Raw genomic sequence first — 16,661 nt, forward strand, 5'->3', positions numbered from 1 at the left:
GTTTGTGAACCTCCACACAACCACTACTGGAAGTCGGGGATCCCTCAAGAAGATATTTCTACGGATTGAACCTCCAAAACAATGCACAAAATAGAGAAACAAGTATACATCAAACTCATTACAAAAGAATGTATTTATTTGACAAAGAATCACGCAAAACTCAAAATGTTAGTTTTATGCGAAGTTTGAAGGTTTTCAGAATGTACTTTTATTTTTAAAAGATGAACTTATATGATAAGTTGTAGAATATCACTTAATCGTGTTTACTCAGAATGCTTGCTCTCCTTTTGTCAGAATGCAGCGGTTGCTTTCATTAAATTGTTCACTCTAGATTCTGTTTTGCATCACTTGCTGGGCTCCCACGAATCAGTAAAAGGACACAAACCTAATCTTTAGCCTACAATATCAATCTCCTTCACCTTTGCAGAGTATATATAGTTTATTATTTTGCCACTATTATTTAATTTTCTACACAGCCATGGACCCCCTGAAGATGCATTGTGGACTCCCATGGTCCAAGGACCACAGGCTAAGAACCCCTGATTAAAGGGATCTACCAAACTCTTAGTGGAGACCCATGGTGGTGTGGCCTCCATGAGCTATCCGCAGCAATGGTTCTTCGCAGATCTTAAGGACAGAGTTTGAGCCTTGCACTTGCATTGGTACTTCCTACGAGAAGCCAGTGTCTACTTCCTCAGGGCATCAGCCTGAGACAGAGAGCACCAAAAGCAGCAACTGCAGTGATTGATGCAATGCCCCAAAGCACTGAGAACTTAGTTGAAAACTACTGCAAGGAGTCAGTGATTTTCAGGATTGAGAGTGCCTGATTCAAAAGAGGTTGGCCCACACAGAGCCATGCAAGAAAGAAGAAAGACAAGAATACATTTCTATGTCCTGGAGCAGAGGAACAGCTAATGCAACTCTTGTGAGTCCGGCTCAGTGGTGACTGAGAGCTATGAGGCCTTCAACATCAACACCTATAAGACCGAAGGGCACACACAAGCAGCAGTTTTTTGTTGGTGCATGCTTCATGCAAAGGGGATGTGGGACATGCAGGTACATCTTGAATATTACCAAGAACAGCCAGCGACCTTGAGCAGAGAGAGTAGGCAGTCAGTACTGTCTGGCCCCTTGTGTCCAGTGGTCTTGATATTGAACCCTTTCCTGGCACAGATTCACAAGTAAAGGAGTTCATTCATTCAAACAGTGCATGTCTACATATTTTCTACACTGACTGAAGATGTATATTTTTTTTCAAGAGGCCAGGATCTGTGATACATACAAAAGATTCCCTCCTCCCAGAGGTTGTGTTCTTCCCCTACCAGATGTCTGTGTTTAAGAATGCCAAACCATTGGTCTTACTCCTGAGAATCTAATTGCTTTATTACATTTCCATTTGTTGTCTGTTTTGTGGCCTGGGGATTATTGCTCCATGTGCCCGCTTGCCTTGTGTTCTTTGACCCCAGATTACTGCAGTGATATTGGTTTATATACATAAAGAGTACCACAACAGACCTGGGTTTCATATGGCCAATGTAAACATTTGTATACCCTACTGCTTCCACTGAATGTATTTTCCCTCATAAGACCCTAACATATCTCAGCGAGGAGGGGAGCCACTGCTCCTGTGCCCAGAACAAGAGGTGCCAGCTCTGTACTGAGTCCTGGGGCCCTGTGGAGTTGCCCATCACACAACATGCAGAAGATATTCCACTTCTGGACAATGATTTCCTTTTCAGAACTAATCCTAGTTTGAAGAAAGACTTTTGATGTTGTTAGTGTACCTTGGTATCTGGTTCTAGACTCTTATTATATCGAACACATCCATAATTGAATCCAGTAAATCTGTGCCTCGCGCTTTACCTGTGAAGTTTGGTTATAAAAATGTGTGAACTAGTGAATATATTTGTTCATATGTGTAAATTTGTGAGTGGTGTTTTTAAAATATAAACTTTGCTGTGAACATAAACTCTGCTGGTTCTATGTTGACCTGCTTGTGCTTCTCTCCCCAGGATGTGAAGAGCACCTTGAGAAGGTATGTGTATATTTTCCATTAACAGCTCACAAGATACAAAAAATCGAGGAACCATTACAATGACTTATTTCACTCTACAGTCTTAGTTGCGTGTTTGTGTCTTTTGGGTGAGGTTTTTGATAGATCTCCATCTTCAAATTAGGTGCTAACAGCCTAGTTTTTCAAAACCTTTTTCCATGAGAGGTACTTGTTTTGTCACAGATATTTAAAAAAAGATTAAACATATGAGAGAGGGGAATGTTGCCAGCCCCCTATGTGTTGCCACCTAATACCATACGTTAAGTGTTGTGGCCACTGGACTATTGAAGAATACCTTAGGTGGGGTATGTGATTTCCACAGCCAGCTGCCTGCCAAAATGATCCAAGTGTACCCAAAGTCTGTCTGATTCCCCCCTTCAACCATTCTGTCATCACTTGCATTTTTGTGGCCACATAGCACATAGTGCATGTGTAAGTACGTGTCATACCTCTTTTGGGCCTGGCATGTTGCAATAATATGGTAGGAATCCTAGCCCTGGTTTTGTTCCAGATGAACATTGTAAGTTGTTTCTATATTTGTTCTAGGAACACAACTTCAACAGGGATGGGCAAAGCCTCCAAAAGGTATAGGAATCTCAGCAACAAAATTATTTTTATGACATTTATTTGTGCCAGCCAAGAGATATAGAGTTGTACCCACCTAGTCATGTCCTCCTTAATTGAAGCAGACAGATGTAGGTAGTTAGTTTTTAATAGGTCTCATAGTGGGGTAATTAGGACACCAAAATATTTAATTTGCCGTTCCGCCCATTTGCTCAGAATTGTCTTTTTAAGTTATGTGTTGTTTTCATACCCCAGGGGCAGATTCAATATTCCTGACTTCTCCAGGTTTATCTTCTATCCTTGTACTGTTTCATTGTTCGCTATGACCACTGGTAAGGATTTCTATGTGGAGACCAGAGTAAGAAGAACATAGTCCGCATATACCATAATACTAATTTTATCTTTTCTAAATGTGAACCCTTCTATAACGGGCAAATGTCTTGTCTTAGTTCATCGTGCAGAGTACAGAGTAATGGAGACGGGGGTAGCCCTCAGGAGACACTCCACAAATATATAGGTTGCGACAGACCACACTAAGGGTTGTGTGGAGTTTGCCACCATCTTTAAATTGTTAGGTCCAAGGACCATCCAAAACATCACTCCTTGCAGAAGGAGCCAGTCCACACGGTTAAAGACCTTTTCCACATCCAAGGCAAGGGGAGAGGAGTTGACCTTACGGCTACGGCGCTCGACCACGGACCTGGGAACTGGGCTCGAGTTTCGGTAATGACGCTGAACATCCTGTGATTCTGGGCAAATCACTTGATCTCCCCATGCCTAACAAAGAATGAATGTGTGTCCTAATGTAACGTAACTGGTGCTATGTAAAGCGCTCTGATACCTGATTGGATTCGGGTCAAGTTCGCGCTATATAAAACTCTGCAAAAAAAAAAGTAGTATTGCCAGCACTTTCTTCTTGTTTTTTGCCCACTATACAACCCTACGTATGCTGTTGTGAGTCTGTCTACCATCCAGAAATCTGCATTGATCGAGGTGTATCAATTTATTGAGGGTTTACTCCAACTTCATTGCCAGTGCCTTTGTATACAGCTGCCTGGCTGATGAGGGTTATGAACCCGAAACCGGTCCCAGGATGCTTGTTTCCGGTCCAGGGAAGACATGGCTTGGCAGTTCGGGCTGGACTGTTCCCATGAGGCACAGGGTCAGACTGATTTGCATATGGCCATGTCTGAACTGGGGTGGGGGAGTGAGCTAAAAAATGATGATGGATTAAACCCAGATCAGTTGACAAGGGGTGAGTGTTTGATTTGCTCAAACGCTCCGTCCATCATCCCCTTTGGTATCGCATTGTTCGCCCTAAATTGGCAGGGTATGCCCAGACGTGGGTCCCTTGCTCACTTTGCCACTGGATGCAAGACAGCCTGGTTGATGAGGGTTATGAACCCGAAACCGGTCCCAGGATGCTTGTTTCCGGTCCAGGGAAGACATGGCTTGGCAGTTCGGGCTGGACTGTTCCCGGGACGCACAGGGTCAGGTATCGCTTTGTATACAGCTAATCATCTATATTAAGGAGAGCAATAATCCTATACGACGAGCATAGTTTTTTTTATCACTGCACGGGTTAGGCAAGACCGTGATTGTTACCCTCCCCATTAAAGGGGCTATCCCCTTTCCTGCACAGCTGCTAAACAGAGCAGCAAGTCTGGGGAGTAGTCTATTAGCATATATTTTATAGAAAGGAATCCCAAATTCATCCTGTCCTCTGACAATATTATTCTTGAGCATATTTATTACCCATCTTGCGTCATCATCCACAATTGAGGCCCCCAGCTTTTCCTCTTGATACCCTATAATTCAGGGCAAACAGCTTCTCTAAATATTATTATTATTAACCATAGGTTGAGCGCAGCTATCACCCAACGGGCATCTTGGCGCTGGTAACTTATTAGTAAAGAGGAGAAATGCTATTAAAACTTAGCATTGTGTTACTCTAATATAACCCTCTATTTCCAGGGAAAGAGCCAGGGGCCAGATGTACGACCCTAAATTTCATGCGCAAACTGGTTTGCCAATGTAAAATTCCTATTTAGCGAGTCGCATTTTTTTGTGACTCGTTAAATAGGAATTGCGAGTCGCTATCAGGAAGGGGCATGCCAAGGGCGTCCCTTCCTAATACCGAGTCTCTACTCTATGTAGGAATGTTTTGCAACCACAATTACGGTCGCAAAACACTCTCAATTTACCGCTCTCTTCTGGAGGATTGTATTGCATTCACGAATGGGAAGGGGTCCCCAGGTGGCCCCTTCCCCTTTGCAAATGCAGGGGACAATATTTTTTAGGGGCAGGCAGTGGTCCCAGGGACCACTACCTGCCCTTAAAAAACTTAAACGAAAACTTTTCATTATTTTTATTTTAAATGCATCCAGTTTTACATTTAGAAAAACAGGCTGCTTAAAAAAAAACTGCTTTATTTAAAAGCAGTCCCAGACATGGAGATCTGCTGAGCCCAGCAGGCCACCATCCCTGGGACTGCCAGCCATTCCCAATGGGGTCGCAAATTGCGAGTGCCTCATGAATATTGATGAGGCTCGCAATTTGTGACCCCATTGGGAATCGCAAATAGTGTCTCAGACACTGTTGTACATGGCAGTTTGCAACTTGTAATCGAGGGCAATTTGCGAGTTGCAAATTGTCATGGTCGTACATCTGGCCAAATGTTTTTATATTATTCCTAAAACTCAACAGGTTGGTGTTGGTTCTTAGGAAGAGTGGGAGGTCATTCCATAGTTGAGCACCTTTGACCTAGAAGGTTCTGCCTCCAAGTTGTGTTTTTTTAAAAGAAGGAACAGATACTAGGCCAGCATGGGATGAACTTAAGGTTCATGCAGGCCTATAGAGTTTAACTTTCTGTTGTAGAGCTTTGTGTCCCATGCAATTTACTCCCCTATGCAGTATGCATAAAGCCTTAAAGATGCACCTTTTACTGGCAACCAGTGAAGTTTCTGCAGTATCTCAGTTGAAGAGTCCTGTCTTCCTTTGTTTAGTGCAAGCTTGGCAACCAACACCTGAATCCTCATATAAAGCTAGGGGAGCAAGGGGACATTTTCGGCTACCAAAATTCATACTGAATGTGCTGGGTCCGGATCCGAATTTTTCGGCCATGGTCAAAATGTAGCTGGGAGTTCATGTTGCAGTTTCACCGGGGAGCAACCCAGAAATTGTGTTTTATCTCCGTTGAATTTTAACATGTTATCATCCAGTCACTGGGCCATCGTGAAGATTGTTTAGTTGTTTTGGGTCTGATTTGTCCAATGATATTGATCCAGCGTGGACCCAATAATTTGGACAGGGACGAACACTCAATTATTTAATTTACTTTGGCCCATACACATACACCCAAGTCCCTGTGGCGCTGGTGTCAAGTTTACGAATTTCTTACCACTTCATATTCAATAGTCGAAATTTTGGACTGTTCATATTCTACACAATAAACATTCTCGTTCAAATTTCCATCTTCTTGGTCGATGGACCAATTAGTGGAAAAATTGAAGGCAAATAATAAACGGACAAAAATAATCACAGACTCATTGTTTGCAATTTGTTAAATTTATCTCACTCAAAGTGCATTAGTCTTTAAAATTACCTCATGAGAGAAAATACACTCTAAACCGTCAACAAATAATCAATTTCAAGACAACATAAGTTGCATGAGGGGATAGATGAAGAGACATCTGACATGTGCATAAATCAAATCTCGATTTGGGAAAGATAGATGAAGAGACTAAAGAACACGGATTATAACTTCGAAATATCAAAGACACCAACCCAAAAAATAACAGCGAGGAAAACCACCACCCAGGCCTAGGTAGCGGCAGGGGACCCCCAGACAAAGAGTCAGGGATCAAAGACTCTAAGATCAGGATAAGGATAGGACTGGAACAGCTAGGTCTCTCTGCAACCCGACAATCAGCAATCTCCTCACGCCTAATGCAGCAGCCACATCTGCCGCCCTCGTTTCTAACCCCACCCCTAAATCACCTATCCTTTATACCCTTACCATACAGATTCCATCCCGCTAAAGTTGCTAAAAATCACCCATTTTAGCTACAGGATTGGTCAAAAAGTGAGGCGGTTGATCACCCTATCATTAAGTCATACTTCTTTGACTGGCCCCATTGTCAGGCTTGTCGTTCCCACATATTCAGTATACATCCCTATTCTCTCATGAGGTGAAAGTATCGACTTAAGGACAAATTTTAATACATTCATCATTTTGTGGATTTTCACAAGGAGTTAATTGGAGTTGGCTGCTCGTCAAGCGTCTTGTCCTTCACTGTGTCATGTTCTTTCAGCTTGTTAAGCCTTTTCAGCCACACAGTCACGTTGTTAATGTGCGCTGCAAGTTTCACCCATCACAGCAAACCTTTATTAATAATGTGGCAATTAAATATTCACTGTTACCCACCCACCTTAACTCTAGTCCAGGTTAACAGTTATCCTAGCATAGCATAAACAAGAAGCGGCATTAATAATTATGACAAAGCAACACACGTCATGCCTTTTTACTACATATACATGCAATATGCCATGCAATATATTCATAACATGTTCTACACACAATATTATTACAGACCTGATTATTTACGTATTGTTAGGATTAATTCCATGCATATCGCTAAGCAAATTCACAATGTGTGGTGTGTAGCTGCATGTTAATTCTAATTTCTACTTAAAATTAGTACGTATTACAGGGGCACTCGATACAAGCGGGTTGCCTTTTTTTTTCTTTTTGAATCCTCGCTCCATCAATTCCCCCGTCTGATGGCTTTTGAAGCCATCATAAATACTCACCATACCGAGTGTCACCTTTCATTGTATCTAGGATTTAGTGTCTTTCTCTCCTTTCATGGCCCTCTCATTTAGTCTTTTCATTATATCATAATAGTCTTCATTTATCTCTTCTAGTTCTATTTCTCTCTTTTTATAACATTTTTCTTCCTTTCACGCACTTACAACATTTATACGCTATCATTATTATTAAAATTTTACTGCTATCGAAAGTACTGGCATTACTATCTTTCTCAAAAGACTTTTCCAAAACGTTGAAAAACAATTTCTCACAGCTGAAACACTCTTACTAACTTTCTTCCAAACACCGTCAACCTCCAGTTGGGTTAAATCTTTATGCAACTTAGTAATGTTCCTCATATATCCTTCTATCCCTTTACTTTTATCAGGGATATAGGTAAAACAGTGTTGTATTTTCAACGTTCCACAGACTCCACCCTCCTTTGCCAAAATAATGTCAAGGGCAAGTCTACTTTACAAATCCATTGATCTTATTGTCACCATTTCGGTATCAATCATTAAAAATCCACCAGCAGTATCTGTTGATAACCGATCAACTACTGTAGATAGTTTTAGAATTTTATGTGAATTTAGGACTACACCAACTGATGGTATTAGTGCAGAAAATAAGTCACCTATTATTTCAGAAAAACTTGCTCTCCTTTTACGTGATAATCCTTGCTTTATTTCATTGACACTATGATCTCTTTGGTCTATATGATAGACCTTTGGAAAAACAATCCCAAAGTAACAAGTCCCATACCAGTGAGCAGGTAACCTGTAATAGGCTTTCCTACCACACACATAATATATCCCAGGGAAAACAGGATCAGTTCTACCTTTTAATCCCCAACCTCCAGTAATTTGAAAAGTATGCTCAGATTCACTAGTGCCAATAAAATAATTGTTATAGTTAGTCTTTGCTCTCAACAAACATAACTTTCCTTTCTGTGACCAGTCCAGGGACATTGCAGCATATTTTTCACTCTTTTCATATTTTCCCTCTCTAAATGCCCAAGGTGATTCTTGTGTTTTTGCTTAGCAACTTTCTTCTGAAAACTTTCTCTTCTGTGTTCTACCAAATCCCACTTTCTACTTTGTTCAGTTCTCGTATAATTGGAACTTAAGAAAATACTAAGTCTACATCTGTATATTGATACTCCAACTTAACTTCCATGTAAAATAGACTACTAAGTACACTACATGAAACAGCATATGTTAAATACAGATGATGGTAGGTTTTAGCCTCAGAGACAGATGATGGTAATTTCATGCAAACATAACAATCGCTCATATTCATGGTGTTAGTATACTCATACAACAGTTTAGTAAACACATTTAAAGAAAAGTTATTAGTTGATTCATCATGATGGAAAATACTTCCATCAGATTGCTTTTCATTAGTTTTCGTTAGCAACATCTTTCATTTTTTCATCATAGACATTATTAGTGTTATTTCCATTGTTATTCACATTAAAAATTGGTTTGATAACAATTAATAAGTTACACAAGGATGTTAGTAGAAAGACATTACATAAGCAAAATTGAATACATCTACATTTTAGTTTAGATGTTGGTTGTCCAGTCACTTCATTTCCTGCTATTTTAGTATTCTATAAAAATGTGAAAAATTCTAATAATTATTCTGTGTTAGGGCCTAAGAAAAATCTAATAACACTTTTATCTATTAAAAAGAATAATATATATATATATATAAAGTGGTGTAATCTTACACCTAATGACTTTGTCTTCATCTTCCTTGGCTATTTCTGAGTCCACAGATGACTTCAGACGACAACATTTCCTCCACCTCAATTTGTAACAGTTCTTACTAAGGTGGTCTTAATTTTTTCTCATCTTCCTTTTCAGTATCATTTTCCTCACTTAGGCCTAAACTTTCAAACTCTTCGAGGATCACATAGGTCCATTCAGGGGCTTTGTACTTCCTGCAGGGAATTCTTGTTCTTTTCGATCTTCTTCTTTTTATTCCCACTAAATCTACCTTTTCTGCCTGACTTGAAATTGTGTTGCTTTGTTCTGGTCTTCTTCTTAATATTCTTCTTACTATTCTGTATTTTAATCTTCTTGCCCCACTTGGCCAACCATCTCCCTTTCTGGGTTTCTTTACCTGCACCATCTTTTTGCCTTCTGTGTTCTGTTCACCATTTCTCTTATTTTGTCTTATTTCTATCTGTTTTTCTTGGCTTCCTTGGTTTTCAGTCCCTGTAGGTTTAGTGCTTGATTATGTCTCAATAGCTATTTCTCCTTCTTCTATTTCTTTTGAGAGCTCATTTTCTTGGAGAGTGAATCCTTGACCACCGGATCAAGGCCAGCCCTCTCCCCTGCAGCTCCGCCTGTCTGCCGGTCTCCAGCCTCCAGCTCTGTGCCCTCCATTCAGGGTTCAAGCCAGTAGCCCATTCCTGCGCCACTGCTCCGCCCCTGCAGTTCACCTTTTTGTCTGCTAGAGGCCCCCCCTGTCACTCTTCGTTGCCGTTGCCGTTGCCCTTGTGTGCCTGTATTCTGTGCCTGTACTTTGTTTATTTGTATTTTCCTGTTTCACTTTAGTCTTAGTGTGATTCTTGTTTCTTTTAGCCTCCCTGTGTGCTTACGTTGTTTTTCCTGCTGCTGCTGCCCCTGCGGCCCCACCCCCTGATCCGGCCCGCTCCCACCCCCTACCTCTGCTCCTGCCCCCTCCCCTTTATATGGCGACTGCCGTGAGGTAGCGCAGCAGACGCGCGCAGCGTGCGCACCACTGGCGTGCCAAAGGCGAGACTAAGGCAAGCCCGTCTGCGCCCGGACCGTACCCAGCGCCAGACCCCCTGGCCCCCGCGAGCACCATAACACCAGACGCCACTACAATGCCAACACCCTCCATGCACTCAACGCCGGCCGACCCGCCACCTGCTTCCAGGCCACCCCGAAGCTCACCCACAGACCCTTCACCTGCCAAAACTGCAGCTACACAAGCCAGCGCACACCCACATGTCCTGCCCACCCCACCAAAGCAGGCCACAACAATCTCAGATGCATACTACTCAACAACTGCTCAGTCCACAAGCACGCCGTTGAACTCAGGGACCTTCTCGATTCATCCTTATCGGACGTCGCCTTCCTCACGGAGACCTGGATGAACGCCTCCTCGGTGCCCGACATAGCCATAGCCATCCCGGATGGCTACAAGATCACCCGCAGGGACCGAAACAACATACCAGGATGAGGAATCGCCATCATCCACAGGAACACCAACAGAATTTTGACAAACACCGAAGACTCCCTCAGCATGGCCGAAACTTACACTTCCAGATCCACGTCGATCACAACATCATCCTCAGAGGAACCCTTGTCTAAAGACCCCCGGGACCCCGACCACAGTTCCGCAACTCAATCGCCGACCTCATCAGCACGCACGCCCTCACCTCCACAGACTAAATCCTCCTCGAAGACCTGAGCTTCCACCTCGAGAAAGCCAGCGACAACAACTCCACAACCCTGATCGACAACCTCGCCAACCTCGGGCTCAAACAGCTCATCACGACACCCACTCTACCGGACACATGCTCGACCCTATCTTCTCCGCCAGCAACCACGTCACCTTCAGCCACACCCCCGAACTCCACTGGACCGACCACCACTGCATCCACTTCTCATTCGAGAAATACACCGCGCACAACCAACCGCAATGAATCCCACTCCGCAGCTGGAACAAAGTCACCGAAGACCATCTCCTCACCGACCTCGCCCGAGACCCCCATCCGAGCCCTCTGACACCAACGCAGTGGCCCACAACTTCAGACAATGGATCAACGACTGCACCAACATCCTCACCCCGATCAGGAAACCCTCTAACAGGTGCACCGACATGAGAGCCATCTGGTTCAAAGCCGACCTCCAGACTTCCAAGCAAACCAGCCGAAGGCTTGACAAACAGTGGCACCAAGACCAGACACCAGACAACCATGCAGCCCTCAAGAATGCCAGACACTAGCACCACCAACTCATCCGATCCGCCAAAAGGACCTCCTTCAAGAAACGCATCGACAACAACGCACACAACAGCAAAGAGCTCTTCAACATTGTGAAATAACTTGCCACCCCCAGCTCCAGCTCCAATGACATCCTGCCATCGCGAGAACTCTCCAACTCCCTGGCCACCTTTTTCCACCGCAAGATCACAGACATCCACAACAGCTTCGACACCCAGACACCGACGACAGACGCTGACACCCCTGCCTCAATGCCCACCAAACACACTGACCTCCTGCTCTCCTGGAACAATGACGAAGACACCACCAAAATCATCAACACCATCCACTCCGGCTTACCTTCCGACCCCTGCCCCCACCACATCTTCAACAAAGCAAGCTCCATCATCGCACCTCAACTCCGAAAGATCATCAACAGCTCCTTCGAGACCGCTACCTTCCCAGAGAGCTGGAAACACGCCGAGATCAACGCCCTACTCAAGAAACCCAAGGTAGACCCAAAGGACCTCAAGGACTTTCGTCCCATCTCCCTGCTCCCGTTCCCGGCAAAAGTCATTGAGAAAACCACCAACAGACAACTGACCCACTTCCTAGAGAAGAACAATATCTTGACTCCTCCCAATCCGGTCTCCGCAGCAATCACAGCACCAAAACCCCCCCTCATCGCCGCCACCGACAACATCAGGACCCTGGACAACAGCGAAACAGCAGCCCTCATCTTCCTGGACCTCTCGGCTGCCTTCGACACTGTCTGCCACCACACCCTGCGTACACACCTCCATGACAAAACCCTGAACTGGATCACCTTCTTCCTCACCGGCAGAACCCAGAGAGTCCACCGCCCCCCTTTCCGGTCCGAAGCCACCACGATCACCTGCGGCGTACCCCCAGGATAATCCCTCAGCCCGACCCTTTTCAACATCTACATGGCACCACTCGCCAACATCGTCCGAGCGCACCACCTCAACATCACCTCGTACGCCGACGACACCCAGCTGATCTTCTCCCTCACCAAGGACCCCGCCACCGCCAAATCCAACCTCCACGAGGGAATGAAGCCCGTCGCAGAGTGGATGAAGACCAGCCATCTGAAACAGAACTCTGACAACACGGAGGTCCTCATCCTTGGCTCCACCCCCTCCATATGGGACGACTCCTGGTGGCTAGCCACGCTAGGAGCTGCCGTGACACACACCAACCACGCACGCAACCTGGGGTTCATCCTGAACTCAATGCTCTCTATGACCCAGCAAGTCAACGCTGTCTCCTCCTCCTGCTTCAACACCCTCCGCATGCTACGCAAGATCTACAGATGGCTCCCCACCGAAACCAGAAGGACGGTCACCCAAACCCTCGTCAGCAGCAGGTTGGACTACGGCAACGTCCTCTACGCAGGAACCATGGCCAAACTCCAGAAAAGACTCCAACGCATACAAAACGCCTCCGCTTGCCTCATCCTCGGAATCCCTCGCCAGAGCCATATCACCGCCCACCTGAGAGACCTGCACTAGCTCCCGGTCAACAAGAGGATCACCTTCAAGCTCCTCACCCACGCTCACAAAGCACTCCACAACGCCGAACCAGCATACCTCAACGAACGACTAACTTTCTACACCCTGAACCGTCAGCTTCGCTCCACTGATCTCTCCCTCGCCACCGTCCCACGCATCCGCAGAACAACCACCAGCGGCAGATCATTCTCCCATCTTGCTGCCAAGACATGGAACACCCTCCCCATCCTCCTGCGACAGACCCAGGACCTGCCGACCTTCAGGAGACTCCTCAAGACCTGGGTGTTCGATCAGTAGCTGCTTCATCCCCCATCCCTTCTTGCACCTTGAGACCCTCACGGGTGAGTAGCGCGCTCTATAAATGCTTGATTGATTGATTGATTGATTGATTGATTGGGATGGTCTTTGGAACCTCAGCTTTTTCTTCTTCTGTCTCAACAGCTGTTTCACCTTCTCCTGGTTCAATAGCAGTTTCACCTTCTTCTGACTCAACAGCAGTCTCTTCTGTCCCAGTATCTGGTGCCCATTCTACTCGACTTATCCTTGGCTGTTCATTATCAAAATGTTCATCAGAATCTGTCACTCCAGACTCTTCAGCTTCACACACTTCAGCTACTGGTTGTAGATTTCTGTTTCTCAGTTGCTGCTCTTCAGGTCTATCGATTGGACTTGGGACTAGACGGGTATGGCTTGCATGCATCCTATTTGGCAAACTAAAACACTTCACTGCTGTGGTCGCCGCCAAAATATGATCTGGTAAGGGCCTCTCCAATGGGGTTCTAGACACGTCTTCGTCGTGTGCTTCTTCACTAGGACCCACTCTCCAGGATTCAGGTCGTGTGCTTGATCCCGCTGAGTCGGTGTGGCATCTCCTCCAACCTGGCGAGACACAGAACGTACCAGGTCAGCCATTCCTCTACAATAATCCAGCACACGATCATCAGATAGGTTAATCAATTTATTTGCAGGTATGTATGCTTGTCTCATTGCTCTCCCCATCAGCATCTTATGGGGGACTTAATCCAGTCTATGTCAGGTACACTTCTGAGACTCATCAATACCAGGGGCAAAGCATCAAGCCATTTTAGTGTTGCGGATGCACATCACTTCCCTAATCTGGACTTTATTGTGCCATTAATTTGGTCTGTAGGCACAATGCAATTTCTGTTCAATTTGTAAAGCAGCACAGATCATTCAAATGATTTCATTATTAAAATGCGATCCTCTATCTGATTCCAAAGTGACTGGAAAACTGAATCTCGGGATTAATTCTCTCAGCAACAATTTTGCTACAGTAAGACTGTCATTCCTTCTCGTTGGGTAGGCTTCCACCAAGCATGAAAACAAACAAACAATGACCAAGACATACTTTAGTCCATTACATGGTGGCAGTTCAATAAAATCGATTCGTAGTGAGGTGAAAGGTCCTCCTGCTCTCCCAATTACACCCCAACTTACAACTGTCTTCCTTCCTTCCAGGATTTTGTTTCTGACAGATAACACACGTTTGGCACAGACTTTCAGCGCTCAGTCTAAACTTGGGATTGTACCAGGACTGCTTGAACATTCTTTCCATGGCATCTTGTCCAATGTGCGCATGTCCATGGTACATCCTGGCCATGTGAGAAAGCAATGAATCTGGCAATATTAGTCTTTCGTCATAATATACTCAGATCTCTTCATAATTTTTTCAATTTATTATTCAGAACTGGCAACTTGGCTGGCTCTCTAATTTCTCTAATATAATCTGTCTCTTTTTTTCCTTTCTATTGAAATCTCCAGTGAAATCTCTGTGTTAACCCTCGTGACATAGACTTCTCCTCCTTCTTGGTGTATGCAACCCTTAATTGACCTAGAAATTCCAAAGCTTTCTGGCATAAATGTATTGACGGGTGTGCCCTATATTGAGTTTCTGCCCCCTGCTGTTCTTACTCTAGTTTTTGGGCTTCTAGTGGGAAGTTTTCGTATGAGATGAAAAGGCCATGCATTTATGCTTTATAACAGCTTTAAACAAGTCCCATTCATCCTTCCTCCTGTTGCCCCAGTCGTGCCTTAAAAGTGGATCTCTTGTATTTGATTTGTATGTCCACATGTATACCTATGTGAATTAGGAGCATGATCTGAAACTGATATCGTCCCTATATCAGCCGCAGTGGTTACTGGGGATAATTAGTACTTAATCAGTGTACATATGTGTAGTGCACATGTGAGTACTATGTATAGTCCTCTTCATCCACATTTAATCCAAATGCCCCTCATTCATAGTTCCCTTAGCTCCCTTTTACATGTTTTAGAGAAAGCACACACATGCAGCTGTCCCTCTGGGGGTCCCAGACTTCATTCAAATCCCCAGCTACAATAATGTCTCCTTCTGCAAATTTTGTTATGTCTACAAATTCTCTCGAAAATATGTCCTGCATCAAGTTAAGTGTGAATTGTAGCAACTGTATAGGTCCTGCCATTTAGCATACTCTTTAGGATTAGGTATTTTGTCCTCTTTGTCCATCTTATATTATTTGGATGTCTTGTTCTGTGAATATAGCTCATACTATTGTGTGGGGACCTCACTCCAGAATAATTTGTATTAGGGTGCGTGCTGTGTTTTATCCCGTGTTGATCCTTTTTTTCCTTAAGTGTGTTTCGAGATCTAGTGTTTAGCTGAGGGACTTTTATACATAATTCCAAACCATACTGTTCTTTTCACTAGGTCATTGACATTAAGCGATACTATCCTCACTTGTATCTAGTCTGTATTGTTTGTGCCCTTAACTGTGTCTCCTCTTAACCTATCTTTACTATGACAATTCACTGCCTACCCACACACAATTCTAGTTCTCACAGTGCTTCTCTTTGTCCCTTTTGCATGTATCCCAACCGCCTATCAGTATAGCACGGGGTGTATCAAACCTCAGGTCCTGATGTTGATTCCTGGGGCGACTCGCAACCACATTTCCACCCCCCCTTCGCACCTCACCTACCTTTGCTCTCTTTTCTGTCATTTAATTTAGCCAAATCTGCTTTTATCTAAATCTCCCTGTTTTCTTCAAATTTCTCCCATTGTCTTCTCCCCTTGCCTACCTATTTGGTCATTTCTTTGTTGTCAGAGTACCTATATCTTCTCCACTCTGGTATTATATATCAGTCTTAGATTTCCCTCTCCTAACCTGTTACCCTCTGGTCATTGTGCCTCATCATCTTCAACAAGTCTCACAGAACTCTTAACTGTTTTTCTTCTGTGTCTTCTCACCATGATCTGTTCCACTCTGTGGCTTCAGCAAGCGATATTCGCTTGACTTCTTTTCGCTTTTCCCAAGCGCTGATAGTCTGCGCTGAATTGAGGGGGCATCTTCACTTACTTCCATTTTCAACCCCAAGATGTTTGCCGCTTCTGTTCTGTCCGAAACCTGCAGCACTTAGCAATTGAATTCAAAAGCCAAAACAAATTGATATGTCCATCTCTACCTGAGATGTATCAATTTATCAGTGATGGGCAAAGATCTTGCTGCTACTGCACTGTGACCTGATACATATCTTGAAAAATCAGACATGACTCCACTGGACTGCAATTTCTTTTCTTTTCTCAGAATCCAAGAAGACCTCTTCTTTCACTGTAAATAATGGAACTTCACAACTATATCACTTGGCCTTTGGTCATGTTGCAATCGGCATTGGCCCACCCATTGCACTCTTGTAGGTTTTCCTTTTTTGTGCGGTTCACCAATTTCTCAGCCGTCATCAGTG

The 16,661-nt window shown here is 44.2% G+C and overlaps 1 protein-coding gene across 2 annotated transcripts in view; it reads left to right on the forward strand.

Annotated features, from left to right (window-relative positions):
* The window catches only part of LOC146869378 (E3 ubiquitin-protein ligase TRIM39-like), a 144,474-nt gene that overhangs the window by 46,266 nt on the left and 81,547 nt on the right, over positions 1–16,661 (forward strand). For both annotated transcript variants that reach the window (XM_085599675.1, XM_085599672.1), the window contains exon 4: positions 2,013–2,035. In XM_085599675.1, the coding sequence (XP_085455801.1) occupies positions 2,013–2,035 (23 nt within the window). The remainder of the gene's footprint in view (positions 1–2,012; positions 2,036–16,661) is intronic.

This window comes from Triturus cristatus, chromosome 1_1, assembly GCF_964204655.1.
Source record: "Triturus cristatus chromosome 1_1, aTriCri1.1, whole genome shotgun sequence".
Lineage (NCBI taxonomy): Eukaryota > Metazoa > Chordata > Amphibia > Caudata > Salamandridae > Triturus > Triturus cristatus.